Here is a 24,558-nt window from a genome sequence, read left to right as displayed (position 1 = left end):
TCTAGCATCAAGTTACTACGCTAAGAATACGATTCCGTGGTTCAACGACAATAGAGTCATTTATGTGCAGTAAGAGTTTAATCCGTCCAACACACCGGAACTGCGTCCTATTGAAAACTATTGGGGAATTTTTAAGTAGGATCTCAGGAAAAAGGCTAAACCAGCCAAAAGTTTGCCTGATTTCAAGCAAAAATGGAAAAACGTTGTCAGAGCCCGTGGAGAAGAACTTGTCAAGAACCTGATGAGGGGAATTAAGAAGAAGGTGCGAGAGTTTGCTAACCAGCCATTGGAATAAAGCAAAGAAATGGTTTAAAAGAATCAAAATAAAATGACCTTTCCAAATCTGCATTAGGTTTTTTTTATCTACTGCGACTAAGATTTGAGAGCCATTTCTCCATGGAGAAATTCATTCGATTCTACGCTTTAAAAAGCCTTTTGATTTTTTTTTAAATCTGTTTCGCGTCTTTAGGGTCATATATGACCCGGGGAAAAAAGTTTCTTTTTGGCTATTTACATTAATTGAAATCTAACTGGAGTCTTGAGAAAATGAGCCAAGAATCTTACATCCTTCTATTATGATGTCGTGCACGAACAGATAGATTTCAATTAATGTAAATACCCAAAAAAAAACTTTTTTCCCCGAGTCATGACATTACCCTAAAGACGCGAAAGAGTTAAAATGAGTAAAATTCCTGCTTCCATCCAGAATCGAACTGGAGACCTCTCGTTAACTAGACGAGTGCTCTACCAACTGAGGGTACCAACTCAGTTGGTAGAGCACTCGTCTAGTTAACGAGAGGTCTCCAGTTCGCTTTTGGGTGGAGGCAGGAATTTTTCCTGTCTCCACTGAGAAAAAAAACTGGATGATTTGAATGTCATTTGCTCTGATTGACGATTTCTCTGTACATAAATACAATAAACATTGAACTAAAAAAGTTCGTAAAATTCTCACAATAAAATGAGTAAAAGCAAGAGTAAAGGCATTAAGTTTAATATAAAATACATGTGAATATGAAGTATGTTGCATTTGAAAGACCAGAAAATATTTCCCACCCATCTTCGACATATTTTACGCTAGAGGCGCTGCATTCATTTAGTACCAGATTCGAAAACAATCTGACAAAGGATTTGACATTTCCATTGCTTCTTCGAAAAGCAATGAAAAAAGCAAGTTGAGGTCCTTGAGAGGACTTTTCTCATCATTTTCTTGTCCACTCATATGCAATCCTAATGGACTCTATACAAATAGAGGAATTTATGTCTTTATTTGACAGTTTTTCTTATAGCCTCTACACACTAGTGAAATTTATGTCCATATTGATGCACTTTCCCTACATTTATGTAGGAAAAACTCTTTAATATGGACATAAATTTCTCTAGTATGTAGAGGCCATTGCCCAAACGTCGGCAAATTGCTTCAATATAGACATAATTTTCTTTAGTGTGTAGGGGTCATAATGGAGTTCTGGGCTAAGGACTAAGGACAACCATATAAATCTTCCAAATCCAAACCCTAACCTTACATCAAAAGAATGTGTTCTATAAGTCCGTAAGTCAATGTCTCTTTCCACTTTCTCTGCAGAACTAAAAATGGTTTACGATCAAAGAGAAGACCCAAAGCCGGGACACTTGCATCATAAAGCAAGGGCTCTTCCACTTAACCAATTAAACATTTTTTTTAATAATTATAATCTTGATAAAATTAATGGAGTAAATATAAAGAATTCAAAAGGCCAATTTGGTATTCCAAGCTTCCTTACTTATAATTATATAGCAAAAGGAATTTTCTACACTAATTCAACTCACCCTGTGACAGCCTTCTGGAGGTGGCGTAAAACTCTTTCCAATGGGTTCTGTCTTCATTAGAACCTCATGAAGATGTCCATTGGCCCCCATAAATGGGCCATTCCTTCCCAATTGAACCCCAACAAAATTCACTGGATTTCCCAGAGAAATTGTGTGATTGTTGAACACAATATCCTGAATGGCACCTTTGAGAGGAATTTTATCCCTCGGTGGTAGATCACTGTACTCATCGTCGAGCGGAACTCCACCCAAAAACATCCCACCTTCCTCTTCTGGTAGTGTTACCTGACTCGATGCATTTGGCAAGTGCTTGGATGTTTGAAGCTTATCATCAATTCGCAATTGAAGTTTCCTCTTTGTCTTCGTTACGCTCACAACATGATATTCTCCATCATTCACTAGCATTTCCGATGTTAAGTGAATCCCTCCACTTCCAGCATTTATCCACAGATTCACATGTCCTTCTTCCAGCCAAACAGAATAATTTCCCCTTCTGTCTTTCTCATCATAGTCCATGAGGACTCTCTGGGGAAAACCAGCCAGAAGCAGAAGACAATCCGGCTGGAGTGTTCTGAAGACAAATGCAAAATTCGCAATTCGTAGCAAGGAATGGGATGGGAGTTCCACAAATCCATTGCCATAGAAGCCAGCTCTGCATTCAGTGGTAAAGAATAATTAGCATTGCGTGCAATGTGTCAATAAATGCAATATAAAATGAAACAATTCGTAATTGAATTACCTGGCAATGGTTTCTTTGCACGATGGCTCAACGCCAAAGTAATTGGAACTATCGAGAGGATCGTAAGTTTCTTGATTTATCTGAATGTCCTTCATACAGCCCAAAAATGCATGATCAGCACCTGGAGCTTTAGAAGTACCGGACTTGAAGCCTGGCGGAACACCCCCCACGTAGTAACTGGTATTGGATAAATTGGGCAGAGAATCTAGTCCAATTGGAGCTGTTGGTGAACCTGTGTGATTCTCCTTGTCCACAATTAGACTCCCATTTTCTGTACTGCCTTTGCTAAATTCCCTCGCTGCAGCCACATTCACCCATCTGCCCGTATTGAATTTCTTCGTGGTATTTATCTCCAACTTTATTTCCCCACCATAATCAATTCGGAAAACAATCCGACCCTCATGCAGTGTCAGGGAAATTGATCGATTCTGAAAGAGAATTTTTCAACTGTGGCAATTCATTCTTGGTTTTGTTCTAATTCTCATTAGCGTCTGTTCCACAATTCTAATTTGGATTTTTAGTACTATATGCAGCCAACTTCACACGCATCACATCTTGTAGCTATCTTTATTTACTCCCATCTGTCATATCAATTACGCCAATAAAGACGTAATTTCTACTTTTGTTAAAGAAATTACAGAAAAACTCTTTTAAGTGAAGTGGTGGAGGATTAATAATCATTTTAATTAAACAAATATAAGTGTTTTATTCGTTAGAATTGATTTTTTGGTCTTTCGAGCCGAATATTTTCAAAATTTCCAGAAAATGTGCATTCAAAGATAAGAAGAAAGAGCTGTTTACTACATTCCGACAAGGAATACATTTGAAGGGACATCTAATATTTGTAAAAAGTTCTTCAAGAGCATGATATAAATTTATAATCAATTTCATATCAATTATTGGGGCCTCGAGTGGGTCAGTGGATAGAGTAGTAGCTCTATGACTGCGAGGTCTGGGGTTCAAAGCTGAGCAGCAGCAGAAAAAGATTTCTCATGCCATATCGGCTTTGAATTCGTCCAGTGAATGAATGAATAGTAATGTCAATGGTGCATATTGACAAAAAAGTGAACCGCCTAAACAATAGAGGCTGGTACGAGAACGAGTTTCGACATGAAAGCGGTACTTCAGTCGATACAAATATTCGCTGTCACTGATCCCAAAACACACACCGAGAAGGGATGCTGTGATATAGTAACGGCACTGACTGCTCACAGAGCTGTGATATAGAGCGGCTACCCGTATCGGGGGATAAGATAGAATAGGAGTGGGGAAGCATAAGGGGCCCAATTGGTGGCCTGGATGCATCGGAATATCCGAAATGGAGAACTGACCCCTGGCAAAATCTTATCTCTTATCTTCATATCAATTACGCCAACAAAGACGTAATTTCTACTTCTGCTAAAGAAATTACAGTATAAATCTTCTTAATTTAGTTGTGTAAGATTAATAATCATTTTAATTAACCAAATATAAGTGTTTTATTCGTTAGAATTGATTTTTTGGTCCTTCGAGCCGAATATTTTCAAAATTTTCAGAAAATGCGCATACAAATAATAAGAGAGAGAGAGCTGCTTACTACATTCCGACAAGGAATACATTTGAAGGGACATCCAATATTTGTAAAAGGTTCTTCAAGAGCATGATATAAATTTATAATCAATTTCATATCAATTACGCGAACAAAGACGTAATTTCTACTTCTGCTAAAGAAATTACAGTATAAATCTTCTAAATTCAGTCATGGAGGATTAATAATTATTTTAATTAACAAATTTTAAGTGTTTTATTCGTTAGAATTGATATTTTGGTCCTTCGAGCCGGATATTTTCAAAATTTCCAGAAAATGTGCATTCAAAGATAAGAAAGAGCTGTTTACTACATGCCGACAAGGAATACATTTGAAGGGACATCCAATATTTGTAAAAAGGTTCTTCAAGAGCATGATATAAATTTATAATCAATGTATAAGAATGAATTGTACAATGTTGATTGTTAATATTGCAAAAAGTAGAATCATTATACCTCAAACATAAATTGAATAGAAAATTGTATTAACTTACATTTTTCTCATCAACTGTGAGGAAAAGTAGAGCATTTTCGTCCCTCGTCCGGAACTGCATTTGCACCGAGAAGAGCGTTTTCCTGTAGGGTCTCGCTCTCGTCTTCCTCACCACGGAATAACCCTCTCCATTGAAGTACCTGGCATTTATAGTTGATGTAGATTGTTGAGGACCCAACATTGCACCCCCACATTCCCCTTCACTGTGGGCAAAGTGCCACAAACCATATTGCTTGTAATCGATGTATAGTTGATGTACAATAACCCCCAAACCCTCACGGTTTGTCAATTGTGGTGGTCGAATCTCTCGAGGAACACCCCCAATCCAAATCCTATTGGCAGGTGAGAGACTGAATCTCGTGTACTCAATACCACTGTCTCCGGATTCAAGTGAAGAATTTGAGAAAACTCCAGAACTTGTCATCTGACGCACGGTCAGACTTCCAATATTCATTGTACGATTGGCTTCAATTTGATACCAAGCTTCATCTAGCTTAGGATCTTTCCGAACAATTTCCATAGGATGGGTAACAATGGTTGTTTTCCCACCCAAATTCCACACCAACCTTATTCGACTCTTGACCATTTCCACCGCAATAAATCTCTGATCTTCTCCTTGGATGAAGATCAGACTGGAATCATTTGTGTTGCGATTCAGAGCAATGGACATTTTAATCGTATTTGAGGTGGTTAAACCAAAAGTCTGTGGCATGTAGGATCTCTTGCAATCCCCATTTTCAGATTCAATAGACACTCGAATTCCCTCAGCTGCATGCTTAGCTCTGGCTATTTTATCCTTGAGAGCTTTCAATTGGGCTGCTAAAGTATCATTCCATTGCTGGACAATATTATTATTAGTCTCTGCCATTTTTTCCATTCCCAATAGCAAATTATTAGCTGCTTTTATGCTACTTGTCGTAACGGATACATTCTCCTGGGCAAATCCCAAATCTGTCTCCCAATCTGGCTGAAGAGTCTGCAATTTGGCTTTCAGAAGATAAACCCCACTGTTCATATCTTCAGCTACACGATGAACATCCTGCATCTGAGTTGAAATCTTCTCAGATGTCTCTTTCATGTTTCTAATCGTATTCATTGAATCAGCATTCGACAAATTAGTCAATTTATCCATTACACGATTATTATCAATCCCCGTTTTGAAAATTGTATGTTTTGTATTTTTTACCACATCCTGAAAAGCCTCCAGAGATTCCCTAAGACCTGTCCAATTAAACCAAAATAAAATTCCAAATCATTTATTGCATCTCTACCAAGGTAAAACAGTCAACGATATGTTGCCATGTACATTTTTCTTTATCTTTTTTGATTAATAATTCAGCAATCTAAAGAATAAGTAAATTATGAAAATTAATTACAGAGAGCAAAGAAAAGAAAAACAATAAAATTTGTAAATATGGCAAAAGCGACAAAATCAGTTGAGAAAACGGAAGAAAATTTCCACTGAATCGCGTGACAAAACACGATAAATTTTACAACCCATTGGATGTTTTAAAACTTTTCAATCCATTACTGCATTAGGATGGGTAGACTTCTTGTATTTATCCAACCATTAAAATAGTTTGTTTATAAATTATAATATTCTCCCTATACCACAGCAAAAATCTTCTTTCTCCAAACTTTTCTTCTTCTTGCCCTTTTCCTCCTTTTTCAAGTTAAATGGCAAAAATTAACCTTTCCTCAATGACGATAATCTTTATCTTTTTCTATTGTGTCGCTTTTGTCTAAAAGTTTTGTTTCTATCCATAGCGAAGTTTACTTTATAAAGCTCCTGCCCAATTCACCATTGCGACACGGAATTTATGCTATTTTTAAGGTTGACTTACTTGAAAAGTCGCAAATGCATTCATTATTGGAAGTTTAATAACTCAAACTAATTAAGATAATTTTACTTGGGAATTGTTGTAATCAATAAAGGTTAAGGAGAAAATCACGCGAGGGTTACACGTTACATATCAGCGAGCATAACCATGTGATACAACTGGTGGTCAAATTTAGAAGCTATACGGTCAGAGATAGCGATTTTAAGTTCTCATAAGACTATCCCAAAAAGTGAAACTTAATAAAATCTATTTGCTTTTCATTTTTTTATAATTAGAATTTTCAAATGTCAAGAAATCTGAGTTAAAAGATTTCTCTTATGGTGCTATTCCAATGAACAATGAAAATATTTCTCCTGAACAATTTTTTAGCACTAACTGTTCTCAAATGGTTCTGCAAGCTTCTGCATTATCGATCTTTCTTTGTATAGGTTCCTGTCTCGACTGATTTTCTTCAGTCCTTGACGTGTTCCAAAACCACAAAACAATCGTGACAGGAACCTATACAACGAAAAGTCAATTATGTAGCAACATTTGAGAACAGACATATGCAAAAAAAATATTCATATAAATATTCATATGCAAAAAAAAGTTATTTTTTACACTGAGAAAAAAAGAGGGTGCGATTAACTTTTTTTCCTCATAACTTTAACACTTTTTAGGAGTAAAAATATATCAACATTTTTTAATGTTAATTTTACACCTTTTAAGGATAAAATTAACATGAAAATGGTAACTTTAACCCCCAATACACCTAAAAAGGGTAATATTTACACCGATTTTGGATCAATAATGCAGGGTAAAATTAACATTTATGGAATGTTATTTTAACTTTTTCGGATTTCTCTCAAGTGTAGCATCCACCCAGCGAGCACCAAATGCTAAGCGATTTCAATTCTCCCAAAAAAAAATATATTTTCAGCTGAGTTCTAACCTTGAAATGACATCGATCGCACCGGCAATTAATCAAAGTTATTCTTTTTCCAAAATCGAGTGAGAGACTTTAATGAATTTGGGTTTTGTCTTTGCTGAGGTTGCCGGGATTGAGTAGAAGCTAAATGTAAACCCTTTTCATTTTTTACAATTTCATGATTCTTACAATAACCACATTTGACATTAAAAAATAAAGCAAAAAAAAATTAAAATTCGCAAAAATTTTAAAAAATGATATTTATATTTTGAATAATATGTATTCTTCAACCTTTTCCGACCAGTTTAATTTTTGTATTGTTTAATTTTATCAAAAAAAATATTATGAATCCATTTACAAAAAAATATAGGGGAAAGTGGTCTGCCTTTGAATGCGGCAGCCTTTGAATATTGTAATTTTTTCATTTTTCTTTTAACTTTTAACATTTTTCTATTAACTATTAGATAGCTATTCATAATCCTCACAAGTCATCAAAAAATGCAGACCCTAGCTCTTATTTTCTAGGTGCTAGGGCAAAAAAACGAATCTGAGCTCTAAACTGTAATTTTGATGTTCCACAATTCATGAGTTTTTTCATAATCAAAATAATTTTTCGAACAAATCTTCTATTGTGAATCATAGAAGGTTATTCTTGGATGGTATTTTTCCAAATACATTTTGATTCAGATGAGACAATTTTTGTGGGTGATAAAAGTTTGCAAATATTGCTCTGCGGCAGCCTTTGAATCTTAATGTTGTGTGCCTTTGAATCCTCTTTTTCCATACATTGAAACATCTGACAGCTTCCTGTCCGGTAGCAGAATAGAACTCCTACTTTTGGTCTGACGAATGTCATACAAATACTTATAACATGCTATCTTGCTCCGGCCAGGATGTTTCAAACTGACAATTGTCAACTTCAATTGCGTTTTATTACAAATTTTCAAGTGAAAAACAGTGCTTCAGAAAAATGTATAAAATGTTATTGTATAATGACTTTTGACTACAGTGATTGTTTTATTGAGTGCATTAGGGTTCATTGCTAATCAATTATGGGCCGTTTAATGTTACAGACCTAATATTCTCAGTGAAAGATTAAGATTCAAAGGCTGCCTAACCACATTCAAAGGCAGACCATGCAGGCTGCCTTTGAATATATCGACATCACATTTTTAAGTTCCTCACCAGGAAAAACTGAGGACTTGCGAGTCCTGAATGGGGTAAGCATAGAAGCTCAATAAACAAGAGAATTTTTTGGTGTAGTGCAAAGTGAAACTCATGTTGTAGTTTACTCTGCAAAAAATCTGAAATTTTGAACATCATTTTACGTTCAAAGGCAGACCACTTTCCCCTAATACACCTAAATTAAAATTGCATTGCCAAGAATTCTTGTCCGCTTATTTCAGAAAATTTATAACCAAAGAAATTCTTGGGAATTTTCAAGATATTTTAACATTTCATGCCCTGCAAGCTTAATAAAAAGTGAAGCTATTTTTCAAAATTTGTAAAAATGTTGCTGATATTGCACCGCGACGTAAACCAATTCGCTCGTAGCTTTTATATTATTTCGGCGAACATTATGAAATATGTATTTATAGATAGCTTTTAATGCATGATTTTGAAATATATCAGACTGATAAGTCAATTCTCTTCAGGAAGAAACTTGCCAGTAGTCGTCAGTGCTTCTACGAAAAAACGTATGGAAAAATGAAATGTCGAGAGGCCTCTGATTTCAAGAATTCTAAAATCGAGAAATATTGAAAAAACTTCGGAAACTCATTTAAATACTAAAAGACTAAGAACAACATATGAAATTTAGAGCATATATCATTTTCATTTAATGGTGCAGTCGACGCAAAATGATTTCCAACTAATTGGTATATTTTCCTGACTTTAAAGGTATTTAAAATCTCTCTTTTAAAAAATATTAACACGTGTCATTTTAATTTAAAAAATAAATCATCAAATCGAATAAATTTTTGATTTAAAAAAGAATATGTGCAGTATTAAGAAAAACAAAAATTTGTTAATTTGCTATTATACCGCGATAATAAAAGTAATTTTTTGCGCAAAAATGCGCTTCAGAAAATTTATAATCCAAAAATGTTTTATTTAGACCAACACAGCATTAGTCTAATTAAAATTTTTCTAATAGAATTTTTTGTAGTATTTTTAAAACCATCATTGAACTTACTAAGTAGGGGAGCCACATCTTTTACAACGATTTTTTTAATGCTTCTGCAACTTTATTTACCATAAATAACTTAAATATGTAGAAAAATCCAGTTTCGCGATCAATTACAATAGTTGTGATCGAATGTGAGCATAATACATCGATGGTTGTTTCTGGTAAAATGCCAATATTTAATTGCACAAATTGAGGAAAATATGTTTTTTCCGAAAGAAAAAACATATTTTTCATAAATAATGAATAATTTTATAACCCCCGATTGAATTTTTCATCAGAATAATTTTTTTCTCAAGAAAATAATGACGCAATTTACTAGGAAATGCAGAATTTTTGGTCGGGAGTATGTTTAATACTCCTATTTGACCATTCTCTATAGACAGCATACCGCAGTATAAATCCTATAACAATATAGGTAATAAAAATCGTGATTATAATATCCCCCAAGTTGATAAATAATTTCAGGGGAAATTCCAAGTTCATTTTGAGAGAAAAAGAAAAAAATGAAAGAGAAAATCTGCTAAATAAATGGTTTCCAGCGCCATCTATCGACTGTGTTTAGTTCTGCCATCATCCGCTGCGAGCGCTAAACAATGCAATTTCATGTATTTGCTTAGCACTTTTTGTTCGAGAGCTGCTGACTGGCCAGCAAAAAATGCTGAAAATGCTTTTTTTCTGCTAACTGTGCTCGCTGGGCAGTTGCGCACCACTATGACGCTATTCCAGTGAAAAATGAACGTGTTTTTTTAAGCAGTTTACTGTTTTCAAACGCTTCTGTATTCATGTTAAAAAATCTATTATTAGGTTCGTAATCCTACCTCACAAAATTCTTGAAAATCCTTAGATTTTATGCTAGAGGGATATTTAAATGTAGATTTTTGCGAAGCTACTCCGGTTTGTTCAGCTGCGTACAATATTTGGTCACCTTCGTACGCCCAATTTTCACTGTAACCACTACACCGGGAACATCAGCGTTTAGATGAAACATTCATTACTTGCTTTAACTCTTTGTAGGAGGTATCATGTGTTTTAAAATAAATTTTATTCTATTTTTCTAAGATATGTTTTTGTGGCACTTGGAAAACCATTTTTTCATTGTATTCTCACAGTCGGTAAGGTGTTTGATTATCTATCACCAAAAACCGGTTGACGCGGTAGGCCATCAAAAACCGGTACAGAAAGAAAGAAAACCACATTTTACGACATTTCAAGTGAGTCAACCTGACTTTTTTACATAGAATGCTATATATATCCGGAAATATAAATTAGAAAATTGCATTACTCACCGTCAATTTTTTTCTTTTCCTTTACCGCTTCCTCAATTATGGATTGCGAGTCCTGCAGCGATGTCGTTGCAATATCCACAAGAGAAACATTTCCTGAAGGTGAAAGTTCACTTTGAGCCTTAATTGCTGCATCTTTAGTTTCTTTTGCCGCTGTTTTGGCATCTTCTACAAGTTGTGTGATATTTTTGTAGACTGTAGTTGCCTTGAGAGCTTCTTCGGCTCCCTTCTTAGCATCCTGAAAGAGATCTTTACCCCTCTGAGCCTTCTTCTTCAGCTCTTCTGCGTGAATTCTAGCTTTAGGTAGAATGTGAACCTTCAAATTGAAGAGTTTCTCATCAGCCTCAGAAAGAGTGTTATTGAGATTTTCACAGAGTAATCCCATATCGTAGATATCCCGCTCGAGATCTTCAGCGTTTTCAGTTATTTCATTGGCCATTGTGTCGAAGGCGGATTTTTTGTTCAAATAAGGATACTCTGAAATTTGGTTTTTCAAACTTTGAATTTTTTCATACTTTTCGAGGAGTCCTTCGAGGACCGTAGCGGCATCTTCAAGAAGATCATCGGATTTCTCCATGTACTTCGAGGTATTTCCATAAAAGTCCATAAATTCGTCGACTCTCTGTCCGAATTCTACCAAGTTTTTCTTCAAATTTGTCAGATTTTTATACTGTTGCCGAGCTAACTTAGACATATTTAGCCAGTCGTTATGCTGACGTTTCCAACAAGGAATCTCGCCATTTACGGAGTTTCCCCCGATGGCATTTCCTTTGATTTCCTGTAGATACTTCGAGGCTTCAGCAAGAGCTGCTGGGAGATTTGTATGATGATCATGGGTCCCATAAGTATTCAGTTCTTCAATAGTTCCCTGAATTTTTTCACTTATCGAATTTACATGATTTAAAACTTCATTTGCGCTATTTTTCAGCGTATCTACGCTATTTATCCTTTTTTCAGCCTTTGAGGCCAATTTTGTACCACGATTGAACAAATTGTTAGCTCTCGAAGCCATTTTATCGAATCTCGTATCATTGTATCGTTCAAGAACATGCCTTCTCTTTCCATATCTCTCTAAAGCCTCAATCAAATCATCACTCTCAAGTTCAAATTCTTCAATTGTATCCCAAGGTGCAACGATCTCAATTGAATTGATCTGATTCTCCAGCATTAGTAGCGAATCTTCAATATCATCCGCAGTATCTAACAACGTTAGAGTGCAATTGTCGCACAATCGACACCTTCCACCCTGAATCACATGCCTATCTTCCTCGCACTGATCGCAGCGTCTGCCAAATATACCTGGGCGACAGTTGCATTGACCAGTTACTTCATTACATTCACTAGAAACAATTCCCTCTAGGTTACAATCGCATGCTTCACAGAAGCCTTCGTCGTCTTCTGGTGAGCCAAAGAAGCCCGGAAGGCAGCGTTCACATCTCGGTCCAGTATACCCAGGCTTGCAAATACAGTTTACAATATTGTCGTGGACGTGACATCCGCGAGCGAAATTCTTCCTGGTCTCTGGACAAGGACAAGCCAAGCAACCGAGATCTGAATTGGGATTCCCATAAAATCCTTCAGCGCATACCTCACAAAAGCGCCCTCCACTGTTTTCACGACAATTCTGGAGCAAAAAAAATCTTTTACTTCATACTGTTCCATAATCTTACGCGTACTAGAGCTAAGAGAGCGGATTAGGAGTGAGCTACCGGGTGAGAAGTAGAGGCTACGGGTGTTTTTGTTCGTTACTTCAAGTTCATTATGGGAGAGTTGAGTAAATTGAGTGAGAGTCGAGATCGAGAGCGCCTGGACATGGCCAGTAGTCATGCCACATGGCCGCGTGAAAGGGCTTTCGCGGATGTAATACGGATTGCATCAAAACACTTCTGCAGGTAGTGAAAAGCTTGACGGAAGCGTATTGAGCAATGCCTAGCATAGTTGAATTAGCGGTTCACAGAGTTTGATGTTGGAAGTACAAACTACCGATAAATAGTTCTTTTGAACAGTTAAGAGAATCACACGTAAAGATCAAGGGCGCAACGTTCTCTTCCGCGAGGAACTGAGGATCGAGAGGTTTCTTCGTTCTCTTGAGTTATCTCAAAACCGTATTTCGTATACGAAAAATGTCGTATTTACTCCTGTTTGAAATAGAAACGATTCTCTTTCTTAATGCTATAATTATATGGAACGGATAATTTCAAGGAGTGCATAGGTATGGGCCCAATTAGGAATGTTGTATTTTCCGGGACAATGCGATTGCCCCGGATGAACGCCTTGGCCGTCAGAGGTTCCTCCAGAACCCTCAGAGTTCCTCTTAACGATATATCCCTACGACGATTCAACAATAACTAATTCTCAATATTGATCCTTCCTTCGATACCTTTCCCGAAAGGGTAACTCACAGGATAACATTAGGGACGCTCTTGGGAGAAATCGGCGCCGCTCCGAAAGACATCTATGGTGTCAATTCAAATATCAACGGAGACTTTAACCGTTGGGGTGAAGCTACCCAGCGAGCACCAAATGCTAACCGAATGCAATTCAGTTGAAAACATATGCATTTTCAGCTGAATTCTGCTAACCTTGAAACAAAATTGACGATTCAGTGCCATTTCCATATATTTGGTCAGCGCTTTTTGTTCGACAACTGCTGATCAGTCAGCAAATTTTTGCTAGTCGATTCAGCAAAAATATGCTGAAAACGCTACTTTTTTCAGCTAAGTGTGCTCGCTGGGTAGTGCTAAAAGATTAACTTTGAGACTAACACCGATCCAGTGAAGTTGATGTCGATCTAATTTTATTGATACTCATCAAATTTAATCGACGAAAAATGTCTGAGATCTCCATTCAACGACTAAAAAACATGTCGATCAATATCTATCGATTAAGATCAATGTCGATTGACTAAGATCGATAGTAATCGACTACAATTTAAACCAAACGACTAGATTCCAGATCAATATTGATCAATACCGATTCAGTAAGATAGATACAAATCATACAAATAAGTACGATTTTGATGTGGATCGATTAAGATCGACGTTTACCGATATCGAAAAATTGGTTACTACGATTCTTGAACTGTAATATTCTGCAGCGGGGAAGGTGAATTATATAGAGTAGGAAATCAAGCTGTAACCTACTTCAGATCTCTATAACTTTCATCCTACTAATCGCAGCGCCTCATATTTTGCATAAAGGCAGCTTTATTTATCATTTGCAAGATTGGAAGTGTTCAAAAGCTTTTGCAAATTTTTTTATGAAATCTTTTATATCCGTAATGGATAAGAAAGCTGCAATCGTTATGATCTAGACAGACTTACGACAGAAGCCGAGAGGCGACTTAGTGGAAAATGATGGAAATGCACTTTAACCATTATTTCTTTTTTTTATTGACTCCCATAATTATTACAATCTGTCACACTTAAGCAACAATAAGAAATAGGCATGATAAAAAATTTGATTTTTCGACTTTACGTTCGCCAAATGCGAATTCCGTCTACCAAAGGTCCGCAGGACCCTTTCTCAGAAAGAAGCTTTGCCACTAATTGGTTTGAGTGAGCCTCCAAGCGACTCCTGTATCTCGAACTAATTATTTCTCCATTATTCCATTATTTCTCATATTTATAATTACTCTAAGCCGTCTCTCGGCTAATTCTCATGTCTGTCGAGGTCCTGAGGCTACCTCAAACACTTGCCTGAAAGTATGACTATGGTTCTTTCGTATTTTGAACCATAGCTCGATACTGGGATAATGGAACACTACCAGGAGGATGTTCTGCACGACTAGCACTACTAGCAGCATTTCCTGCACTATTAGCACTATCAGAAGCACTTCCTGCACTACTAACACTACTAGAAGCACTTCCTGCACTTCCAGAAGCACTTCCTGAACTACCAGCAACACTTCCTGCACTGCTAGTACTACCAACAGCACTACCAGAATTATAAGCAGCATTTTCTGCACTACCAGTAGCACTTCGATCGATATCAACCAAAGTGCTCATCAGGAAATCAACAACTTCTATCTGTACTCTTCTTGACAATTCACTGACATATCGAAAGTATGCTTCGTGATAGGGGTAATATAGGGGTAGATGCTTTGTAAACTTAAACTTTTAAGCCTCATTTGAAAATCTAATCCTTCTTAAGATGTGGTAAAAGCCATAAAAGCACTTTTAATAGCTCTGTATAAAAATACCGCCACCCCCTAAAACTCTTTAAATTAGAAAACTTACCAAACAGACTCCAGTCTCTCGATCGCATGTCTCACTCCGACCGTTGCAGCTACAGGGAACAGCATAGCCAAAGATCTCTTCAAGATTCGTACTGATCTCTACGCTTGTGACATTTCTCCAGCGATAGAATCCCTCAGCTGGATCCTGACAAGAATATCCATCGTATTTCTTTGGACATTCACACATTTCAACTCCAAGAGCAATATTATTTGTCGATCCGGCTAGAAAAATGCCTGTGTCCAAGCTAATACCACTGATGACCACTTGAGTGAAGTCCGCCCATGAAGTACCACGAACAAAAATGTGCTGAATATTCTGAAGAGCGGTCATCATCATTCCCCTGGTCACATTGTACTCATGATCGAATTGTCGATGAATCCAAAACCGTTCGGTGATTGGAATGCTGAAAGTGATATTTGGTGAGGTGTCATAAATTTCTTGGCCAAAGTATTCCAAGACAAAATTCCCATGTGAGTGTATTTGAACGAGCGGATAATTCCTAAGGACATCTTCACTGAGCCTCGTGTCGCACCCATCAGTTGTGAGGGTGAAGTGAAGAAATCCCCCGTAACTTCGGGTTTGATCTCCAAAGAATGCCGGTGGAAGTTGGAAATAAAGGGGATTGTAGAATTTGGAGTAGGCCCCAATGGAAACGTTTCCAGTTGATCTGGGAATTAGGCTGATGCGACCCATTTTTTCAATTTCCGCATCTTCTTTGTGCATAGTGGCTCCCTCCATTTGCACAACAATCACATAGTCATAGTCCTGAGCGGAAGGACGAAATGGCGTAATAAACTCCACACTAAGATTCCTAGCTCCACTTTGGCGAATTTGTCCCCATGACAGGCGACTCTGGACACATTCCTGTGATCTCCCAAAACAGTAGCATCGTGTGCAGCCTTCGGAATTGAGTGCTGAGAGGCCAAATGTTGCTTGGCGGCACTGATTGCATTTCAATCCAGTCACAAGTTCCTTGCAGGGACACTGTCCAATGTAGTCACATTCAATTGTCTCCTGCCATGGCTTTCGAACCGATCCTCTTACATCGCAATCGCATCTAGTGCAATGCGGATAGCCAAAGTAACCCGGAGAGCATTGATTGCAATTTCTGCCTGAGAAACCCTCACGACAGGAACACTGACCAGTAAGAGGATCACAGGCCTGCCCGATGCTGCCTATTCGATCACATTCACAAGCCCGGCAGCCAATTCTATGCTGCCAGCCCCACGCATTCTGGACGCACTGCTGGCACTCAGAACCTCGGCTTAGGGGCGGACAAATACATCGACCAGTATCTTGATCACAAATGTAGGAAGATGTAGGACATGAGTCGCATTCTATAAAAAAGAATTACGAGCAATTGTTGATTAAAAAAATGTAAAAGACGAGAAATAAAGCAATATCGTTAACACGGGCAAGAAGAAATTTTAATCAAATCAGTTGAATAGGATTTTCAAAAGTGAATAAAAGATTTCTTTCAAATTGAAAAGCAACGCTTCAGTGTTGTAGGCGAGACCTTATAGTTACACAAAGCTTAGTTTCTTTGAAAAGCTAAAAAATCAAATGACCTAAGCCAGATTGGTAGGGGAGACATCAGAAATTGTTTCGGTCTTTGTTAATTTTTGCTCCATATCTTTTGTTACTTTTTACTCCAAGTGGTCATTTTTAATAAAAGGAATTTCTGGAGAAAAGAATCTTTGTAAAATTCTAAAATAGATAGGGGAAGTGGGACACCTTTGAAAGTGGGGTACCTTTGAAATTGAGATTTTTCTCCTATGTTTAAGTGGAACTGAGCCATATCAAAATGTGATTTAGCTTCTCAATATGTTTGTGCAGCTAAATTATATCACGATAAGGCTAAATTTTAATTAAAAATAGGTGAAAAATTCCAATTTCAAATGTGCCCCACTTCCCCCTGGTGGTTTCGTATTCAAGGAGTCCAAATCATTTAGGTAATATTTACCAGTGCATCAATTTTAGAAAATAAGTAGGTCAAAATTGATATCTGCTGTAAGGAAAACATTTTAAAAATAGGGCTAAAAATTTCAATATTTTTTTTTTATTTTCTGAAATCCTTGTTCGAATTCTAAGAAACTTACGACTTTGAAGAAGGTCTATCGAGGCCATCTATGAAAAAAGAATTAAGCCGCTATCTCTTTTATCTTGGAAGATATTGAATTTTCAAATTTTCAATTTGTGACTTTTTGCCCCAGTCTCCCCTACTGTAAAAATTGTGTTACCGCATCCGTGTGAAGGTTTTTCTCAAATAAATAAATAAACAAATAAATCAATAAAATACAAAACTTTTTTTCAAATTTTTCTTTTTTACTATGAATTTTATTTTTCAAATCCTTTTTTTTTTACTATGAACCAAGTGTTACATTTATTTCATAATAGGATTTCAGAGTTCTTCTAACTTGAAGTTTCTTATTTACTACCCGGTGAGCCTTGGTATCTTGTGATGCTTGTAATATATTAATCTTCTAGCAGATCTTCGTGTTTCTAAATTTATATGTCCAGATCGAGGAGTTGCATTTTTTTCTTGTACAAGGTGTTATTCTTTATAGATCCTTATCTGGGGAGCCGAAGAGGGGGTTTATCTATAGCGGTGCCTGCTAAAATCACGAAAGTTAAAATCCCGTAAGTCAAAATCTTGAAAGCTAAAATCCCGAAGAGACAAAATCTCGAATAGGTCGAATCCCTGAAAATCAAAATCCTGAATAGGTCAAAATCCCGAAGAGATAAAGCCTTGAAAAAACAAAATTCCGAATGGTCGAAATCCTGAAAGGGACAATTGGGGCGAAAAGGGTGAAAATATTCGAATGATAATGTGAAAATTTGCTTTTGCCTCCAGAAAGTGCGAGTGCAATCATGGGAGTAGCTATTTTAGAGAATTCGGGATTTTGGTTATCGGGATTTTAGCTTTCAGGATTTTGGCGTTTTGGATTTTGCCTTTTCGGAATTTTGACTTCTTGAGACTTTAACATATTCGCGATTTTGGCTTTCAGGGTTTCGTCTTTCGGAATTTTGATCGGGATCCATCTTTTGTTATTAACTTCCAGTTATTCTTCAAGTTCGTCATATTTATAAATGTCTACGGCAATTTTTTAAACAGGGGACAGTTTGTACAGTAGACTCTCTCAAATTCGGGCATTTGGAACCGAAATGTCACACGAATTAGAGAAAAATTCAACGATTTATTGTTCTTTTGTATACTAATATTAAGTTTACATTTCATGGAAATCTTGTAATAACGTAAAATCACATCATAACTAAGACAAAACATGACAAACTTGAGCATATTTTCTTCATTCGAAAACTTGAAAAAATGTCTATAAACTTTTTTATTCAAATTTAACCGCTGCCCGACTTAAAAAGTAGTCCGATCTTAAAAGAGCCGAATTAGCGAGACTCTACTGTATTATTCCTGTCTAAATTGAATTGAATTAAATGACAAATATTTTTCGGAATCAGAAACTTGCAAGAACTTTTAACAAATGGACTTGTAATGACAAAAAACACCACTTTGCTTTTAATTTCTAATTTGAATTTTTCGAACTTAGCTGGTGACAAGTGCATCACCTAGTTACCTGCTGCGGTTAGGGTTCAGGGATATATAGTGCCTAGGGCAGAACAACTGCGGAAAATTCTAAAAGCTTTCCGATCTGAGCCTGAATAATTAGTTTCTCGTGTTAATTCTGTTAATTTTTTCCTTCAAATAAGCCAAAGAAATTTGTATTAATTTAAGATTTTTACCATATTAAAACTTAATAAAAAAAAAACAATATGAAATTAGGGGAAGTGTGCCAAATTTCGCCCAGCTTCTAATTTCGGCCACTTTGAGTGTAATTTCGGCCATGCAAATAAATTAATTAAATATTGTATATTATATATCGGTATATATATAATATATATATTATATCGGTATATTGTAGGGGAACTCGAGCGTAAATAAATAAATAAAATAAATAAATGTATGTATGTTATCTTCGAATAGTCAATTAATTCATTTTGCTTTTAAATATTTATTAATTTTAGGATGTATTAACACAAAGACCGTTAAATTTTAGGTATAATTTGAATTTAAATTGCATTGTAAAAATCAGTGTGGAAAGAGTCTTACAAAAAATGTGCCAGATCTCTTGTATTTCTAGCAGTCTTGTGATTCGTGGTGAAGTGCAGAAGGTTTTGCTTCGGTGTTTTTCATGAAAATTGATTAGTTTTCATTAAAGATTGTTTCTGTTTATGTTAATAATGAATTAATCTTTAAATTTCAGGTGAAATTTCCCATCTGGATCCTGTATTTCGCGTAAAAAAGTATAACTTTGTGAGCGTCTCTCCGGTGAGGTAGTGTTGCCTATTCCGGCAACATCTTTTACTGATTTTTTTTAATTTCTGAGTTCTACAATGTTCAGAGAAAAAACCCTCCCTTCTATGAAAAAGATGATGTGGAAAAGGCCTTGGAAGAGTTCAGGAAGGGCAAATTGCTACGGGAATCTGCGCGTAAATTTGAGATGCTACTCTTCAGGTGTTCAGGACAAATTACACGGAAGATCTCAGGGCTTGTGGGTTATATAAACGTATTAAACTAAATATTAAACTTGTTCCGTGTGACGTTTTGAAATTTTCTATCCGTTGCGTCACAAAAAGTGGCCAGAAAAAGGGTGGCCGGAATTTCACTCAAAGTGGCCGGAATTCTACCCAAAGCAATGTCCATATTATTATTAATTTTTCAATATTTTAGGAAATGATTTAAAGAAAACAAAGATGATAAACTAGTTTTCAAGGTTCCACACAACCTTCCTAAAAAGGAAGTAACAAAAAATATCAATATGAATTAAAAATATTGCATTTCAAATTTAGGACATCGGTGCTTATATGCAACTAAGCCGAAATTTGGTACACTTACCCTAAATCTTTCAATTTGGACACGATGGATGTTATAGCTAGAATATTATGTATTTATATACTTACTTTTACAGCCGTGGACAGAAAATCCATAGTGATCATCTTGGCAGACATCGCACAACTGTCCTGTAACGCCTTTCTTGCAATGGCACTGTCCAGTGTAAATGTTGCAGATACTGCTTGTACTTCCAATTTCATTGCATTCACAAGGAGGACATCCGGCCTCAAGATCATAAAATCCATCTTCACATCGATCGCATGCTTTTCCCGCCACGTGGGACTTACATTGACATTGCCCTGTGATGGGATCGCAACGTAGGTGTGAAGAACCGTGTCGGTTGCAGAGGCATTCTGTAGCAAGAATAAAAATATATATTCTTTAATTGACAGCAAGAGTCATTTTTTAGTACAACTTCTCAATTTTCCCTTTTTTTGCATTCTATTTATAACCCCACTAATGTTGAGAGGCTCTCTCATCACTTAACCCCTTCACGAAATTCTATCTAAAGGCGGAAGATAGAGGAGTAAACTAAGAATACAACGCTGATTTTTCTCAATCAATTCAACCGTATTAGTACTCCAACAGTTTATAGGAACATTTTTTTTTGCATCACATAAAAGATGAAATCACGATCTATTTTTTTCCCCAATCACTATATAATATTCCTAGTGGGAGGAACTTTAGTTGAGAGGATGAAAAAAAAAGTTATGATCTGCAAAGGTATTGCGTGCGTAAAGGTGCTTTTCTGTTTAAATAAATTCCTCTTAAAAATAGAGTTGTGAAAATATGGCAAGAAAATGAGGCTCTATACTTAAGTGATTGAGTTCAAACACCGCACCGTACTCTGAATATATTTATTCAGAGACTGCAATAAGAACTTTATGTATCATTTAGTGAAGTAAATAAATGTATGAGTATATATTTTGCATAAGATTACCCAATTTATTTAACCTAATCAGAATAGCGTACACATTGAGTATATAGTTATAACATTTCTGCCACACAATTGTAATTAATTATTTCAGTTTACATAATATTAAGTCAGGATTTACATGAAAGTAGCATACTGCAATAAAGATTTTATAATTATTTTGAAATTATAGTTTCAATTGTTAAAGACTATTCACAAGTAATTGAATATTTAATAATACCGTAAAAATGTCATTCCTCGCGTTTTCTGTTTGATTAAAATTCTCAAAGCTTAAAAGTTCTAGCAAATAAAGATCGTCATTTAATGAAGCATTTCTATGGGAAATAAAATATTTTAAATTATCCTTAATAAGCTTCATAAACTGTGTTAAGCTTTAATTCATTCAGTAATTACTTGCGGTTGTTTTGAAAAGAACTCTCAAAAATTGGTTTTAAATTAAAAAAGATGTTTTCATAAACTGTTTTTCACAAAATTCTGTTTTTTAAAAGGTCTTAGAAGTCTGAAATATAATTTTAAATGAATTAAACTAATTAGAAATCGCTTATTTTAAATTTAAAGAGAAACCTTTATCAATATTTCGCTATTTTTACTCTTCCAAATGATATTACGCTGTTTTTCCGTCTGTCCATCTACCATCTATCCATCAGTCCGTCCGGGCGTTATCAAACGTAGGAGCTCAAATGATTAGAGATAGAGATAATGGACTTTCAAAGGATCCCCCCATAACTTGACCCTGGAACCATTAACTTTCTCTTCATTTTGTTCCCACCCCTCCCCTTACGGTCTTTCCTATTGAGCCACTGAGATCCTCCGGTGAAAGGTAAAACATAATAAAACATCATACGAAAGTACTTCTGAGGTAGAGCATCTACGTCATGAGTTCGACCACTTCACAAAGCCTGGGACGCTCTGCTACCTCTTTTTCATGATAAATTTAAAGATAATCAAAGAAAATTAATTTGTTACCCGAAAAATCGTCAAATGGTCGATCACTTCGTTTTTGCACTTCTATGAAAAACATACTTTCCTTAAATTCTATTATATTTTTCAAAATTCAGATATGCTTTCTAAGCAAGTTCTGCAAATATTTTAACAAGTTAACAAAAGCACATTTCCTTTTTTTAAACAAATGATCTTCATTTAAGTTTTAGGGGAATAAATTTTCTGCAAAAATATGTCAATTTGATATTTTTTCTCGTTTTCTAGAACACAATATTACAAATTGTCCTATTTTGACGAATTTGACTTTTAGAAAATGACTCGAAATCATATTTTCTATCGATATAAGGGAGAATAGTCTTGAGAATTGAGTTGTTCGAAGCTTGAATTGTTTGAAGGTAGCGCGCTTCCACCTAGAACAGTAAATTTCCAGTAATAAAATATGTTTATTATAAACTAAAATTTTCTGAATGTTCACGAAAAAATATTATCAATCTGTGTAAAAGATTTCATATATTGATCAAACGAAATTCTTGGTACCTTTAAATCTAAAATAATTTAAAAATGAATATTCCCGTAAAATTGTCAAATGAAGTATTTTTCATATAAGTTTCGTTGGTGTTAATCGAGTTTTAGAAACTACCCCATGCTTTCCTAAAATTAAAAAAAATGTCTTTAATTAGTTCCATTTGGAGAAAATTTATCCAAATTCACCATATTTGACTAAAATTGTACCGTAGATAAGGGTGACTTTTCCACTCTGCTGTTCGTAAGCTTTTCTTTAATTCTGTTACTTATGGATGGTCTTTACAGATCCTATCTACTATATCCCATCGGTATAAATCCGTTAAAAAAAAGTTTACTACCAGCAGGGGGCAGTCACCTGTATCTACGGTACAACGTCCCATAGAAAATCTGGGTCTTCACCCAAAAGCGATAGAGTTGTCAGTATAGAACTAAATGTATTGAAGTTTGCTAGGAGATATTCAAACACCTTCAATGCCAGATTAACCTTATGACTAGAAGTGGACTCGAACCTAGGACATTTCCAATGCAAATATTCTTGTGGTAGAACGAGCGTTCTACCACTTGATTTAGTCTGAGAACTGATATAGTCTGAGTATTTATTGTCAAAATATAGAAAGACTACCGGTGTACTAATTTACTTTCTACTTTCCCTTTGCAAACATCATTTAAATCAGTTTATAATTATCTCACTTATACCTTGCTCCTTTGAAGATATTGCTTCCAAAATAAAGGTAATTTGTACGTAAGGTAAAGTACCCTCTAGTCGTCCGGTTTCTCAACTCGGCCAGTGCGACTATTTATTCAATTTACTTAGATTTGTTATAATATGGTCTTACCGATTTAACATTATAAGGTGTATTATATTATATTATAACGTAAATCAGTGAAAATGTCATAGAAATTGACTATAAAACGTTAAAAAATTAGTTAAATAATTCAACTGGCCGAGTTGAGGAACCGGTAAATCAGTGAAAATTTCATAGAAATTGACTATAAAACGTTAAAAAATTGGTTAAATAATACAACTGGCCGAGTTGAGGAACTGGCCGACTAGAGGGTACTTTACCTTATAGAGAAACAGTATTTCGTGAAATTGTTCGTAAACATTGGTAAATTCCTACTGGGAATTTACGATATACTCGTAAATCGTGTAGCTCGCGAACAAGTTTGTGAAAGTTCTTTATTTTTTTCACAAACTTTGTTCGTATCATCATCACTTGATGTGAGCATTTTCTGTTCTTTCACAAACATTTGTTTGTACTTTTTTGTTCGTTTGACAAAAATGTTTATTAAAATACGAAATGTGCCAGGGGATGAATAAGTATGGTCAGCGAGTGTACCGTGAGTGGCAGATCGGCAGATCGCGCGATCAGTCACCGAGATCGCACTGATCGCGCGATCAGTCAACGAGATTGCACTGATCGCGCTAACAGTCTCCAAGATCACACTGATCGCGTGATCAGTCTCCAAGATCGCGCTGATCGCACTCAAAGTGTACCGTGAGTGGCAGACTTATTCACCCCCTGAAATGTGCTCGTCTAGTGATCATCTTATTTTCATTTATTTTCATTTATTTCAAGTAATGCTTTTGAGCTAGAGCTCTTGAAAGCAAAAATTTAGACAGAGATATAGGTGTACAAAGACTTCAATGTTTGTGTGATAGCGGCCACCGCCGTCTTAGCGTTGGTAATCAACCTCCAGAGTAAAACGGTGGAAAACGCTTTATCAGGTTGTATGAGCCATCTGCATAAAAAAACAGGAATAAGATTAGATATGAGAGTATGGGAAATTATAAACAATGTTTGTGAAAAAATAAGGAACTTTCACAAACTTGTTCATGAGTTACACGATTTACGAGCACTTCGTAAGATGCTAATAGGAATTCACAAACATTTACGAATTACGAACAATTTTACGAAATATTTTGTTGTGTACCTTATTATAGATTTAAATATGACTTCAGACAGTTTTCAACTAATTTTCATTCATTAAACCTAATTAATATTATGATACCGGCACCGTTAATAAAAAAATAACGCATTTCTGAGTAATATGCATATGAAGGTGTTGTATCTGCAGGGCGTAGTAATAAATAATGACATATGCTGAGTTTCATTCACAAATTTCTTGATTTTCTTGACCTTCTTCCTCTCTCGGGTCTGTGACATTTGCGTGCCAGTGAGAAAAGGT

At 35.8% G+C, this 24,558-nt stretch overlaps 1 protein-coding gene across 1 annotated transcript in view; it reads right to left on the bottom strand.

Moving 5' to 3' along the window:
* The window catches only part of LOC129806736 (laminin subunit alpha-1), a 138,152-nt gene that overhangs the window by 9,887 nt on the left and 103,707 nt on the right, over positions 1-24,558 (bottom strand). Inside the window, exons 9-14 of the mRNA XM_055855508.1 lie at positions 20,036-20,320; positions 15,062-16,398; positions 10,827-12,447; positions 4,606-5,825; positions 2,546-2,973; positions 1,807-2,458 (exon numbers count right to left, since the gene is read on the bottom strand). Coding sequence (XP_055711483.1) covers positions 1,807-2,458; positions 2,546-2,973; positions 4,606-5,825; positions 10,827-12,447; positions 15,062-16,398; positions 20,036-20,320 — 5,543 coding nt within the window. The remainder of the gene's footprint in view (positions 1-1,806; positions 2,459-2,545; positions 2,974-4,605; positions 5,826-10,826; positions 12,448-15,061; positions 16,399-20,035; positions 20,321-24,558) is intronic.

This window comes from Phlebotomus papatasi, chromosome 3 (assembly GCF_024763615.1).
Source record: "Phlebotomus papatasi isolate M1 chromosome 3, Ppap_2.1, whole genome shotgun sequence".
In the NCBI taxonomy this organism is placed as follows: Eukaryota; Metazoa; Arthropoda; class Insecta; order Diptera; family Psychodidae; genus Phlebotomus; species Phlebotomus papatasi.
The sequence above is the reverse complement of the archived record's forward strand: the minus strand, read 5'-3'. Positions and strand labels throughout refer to the sequence as shown.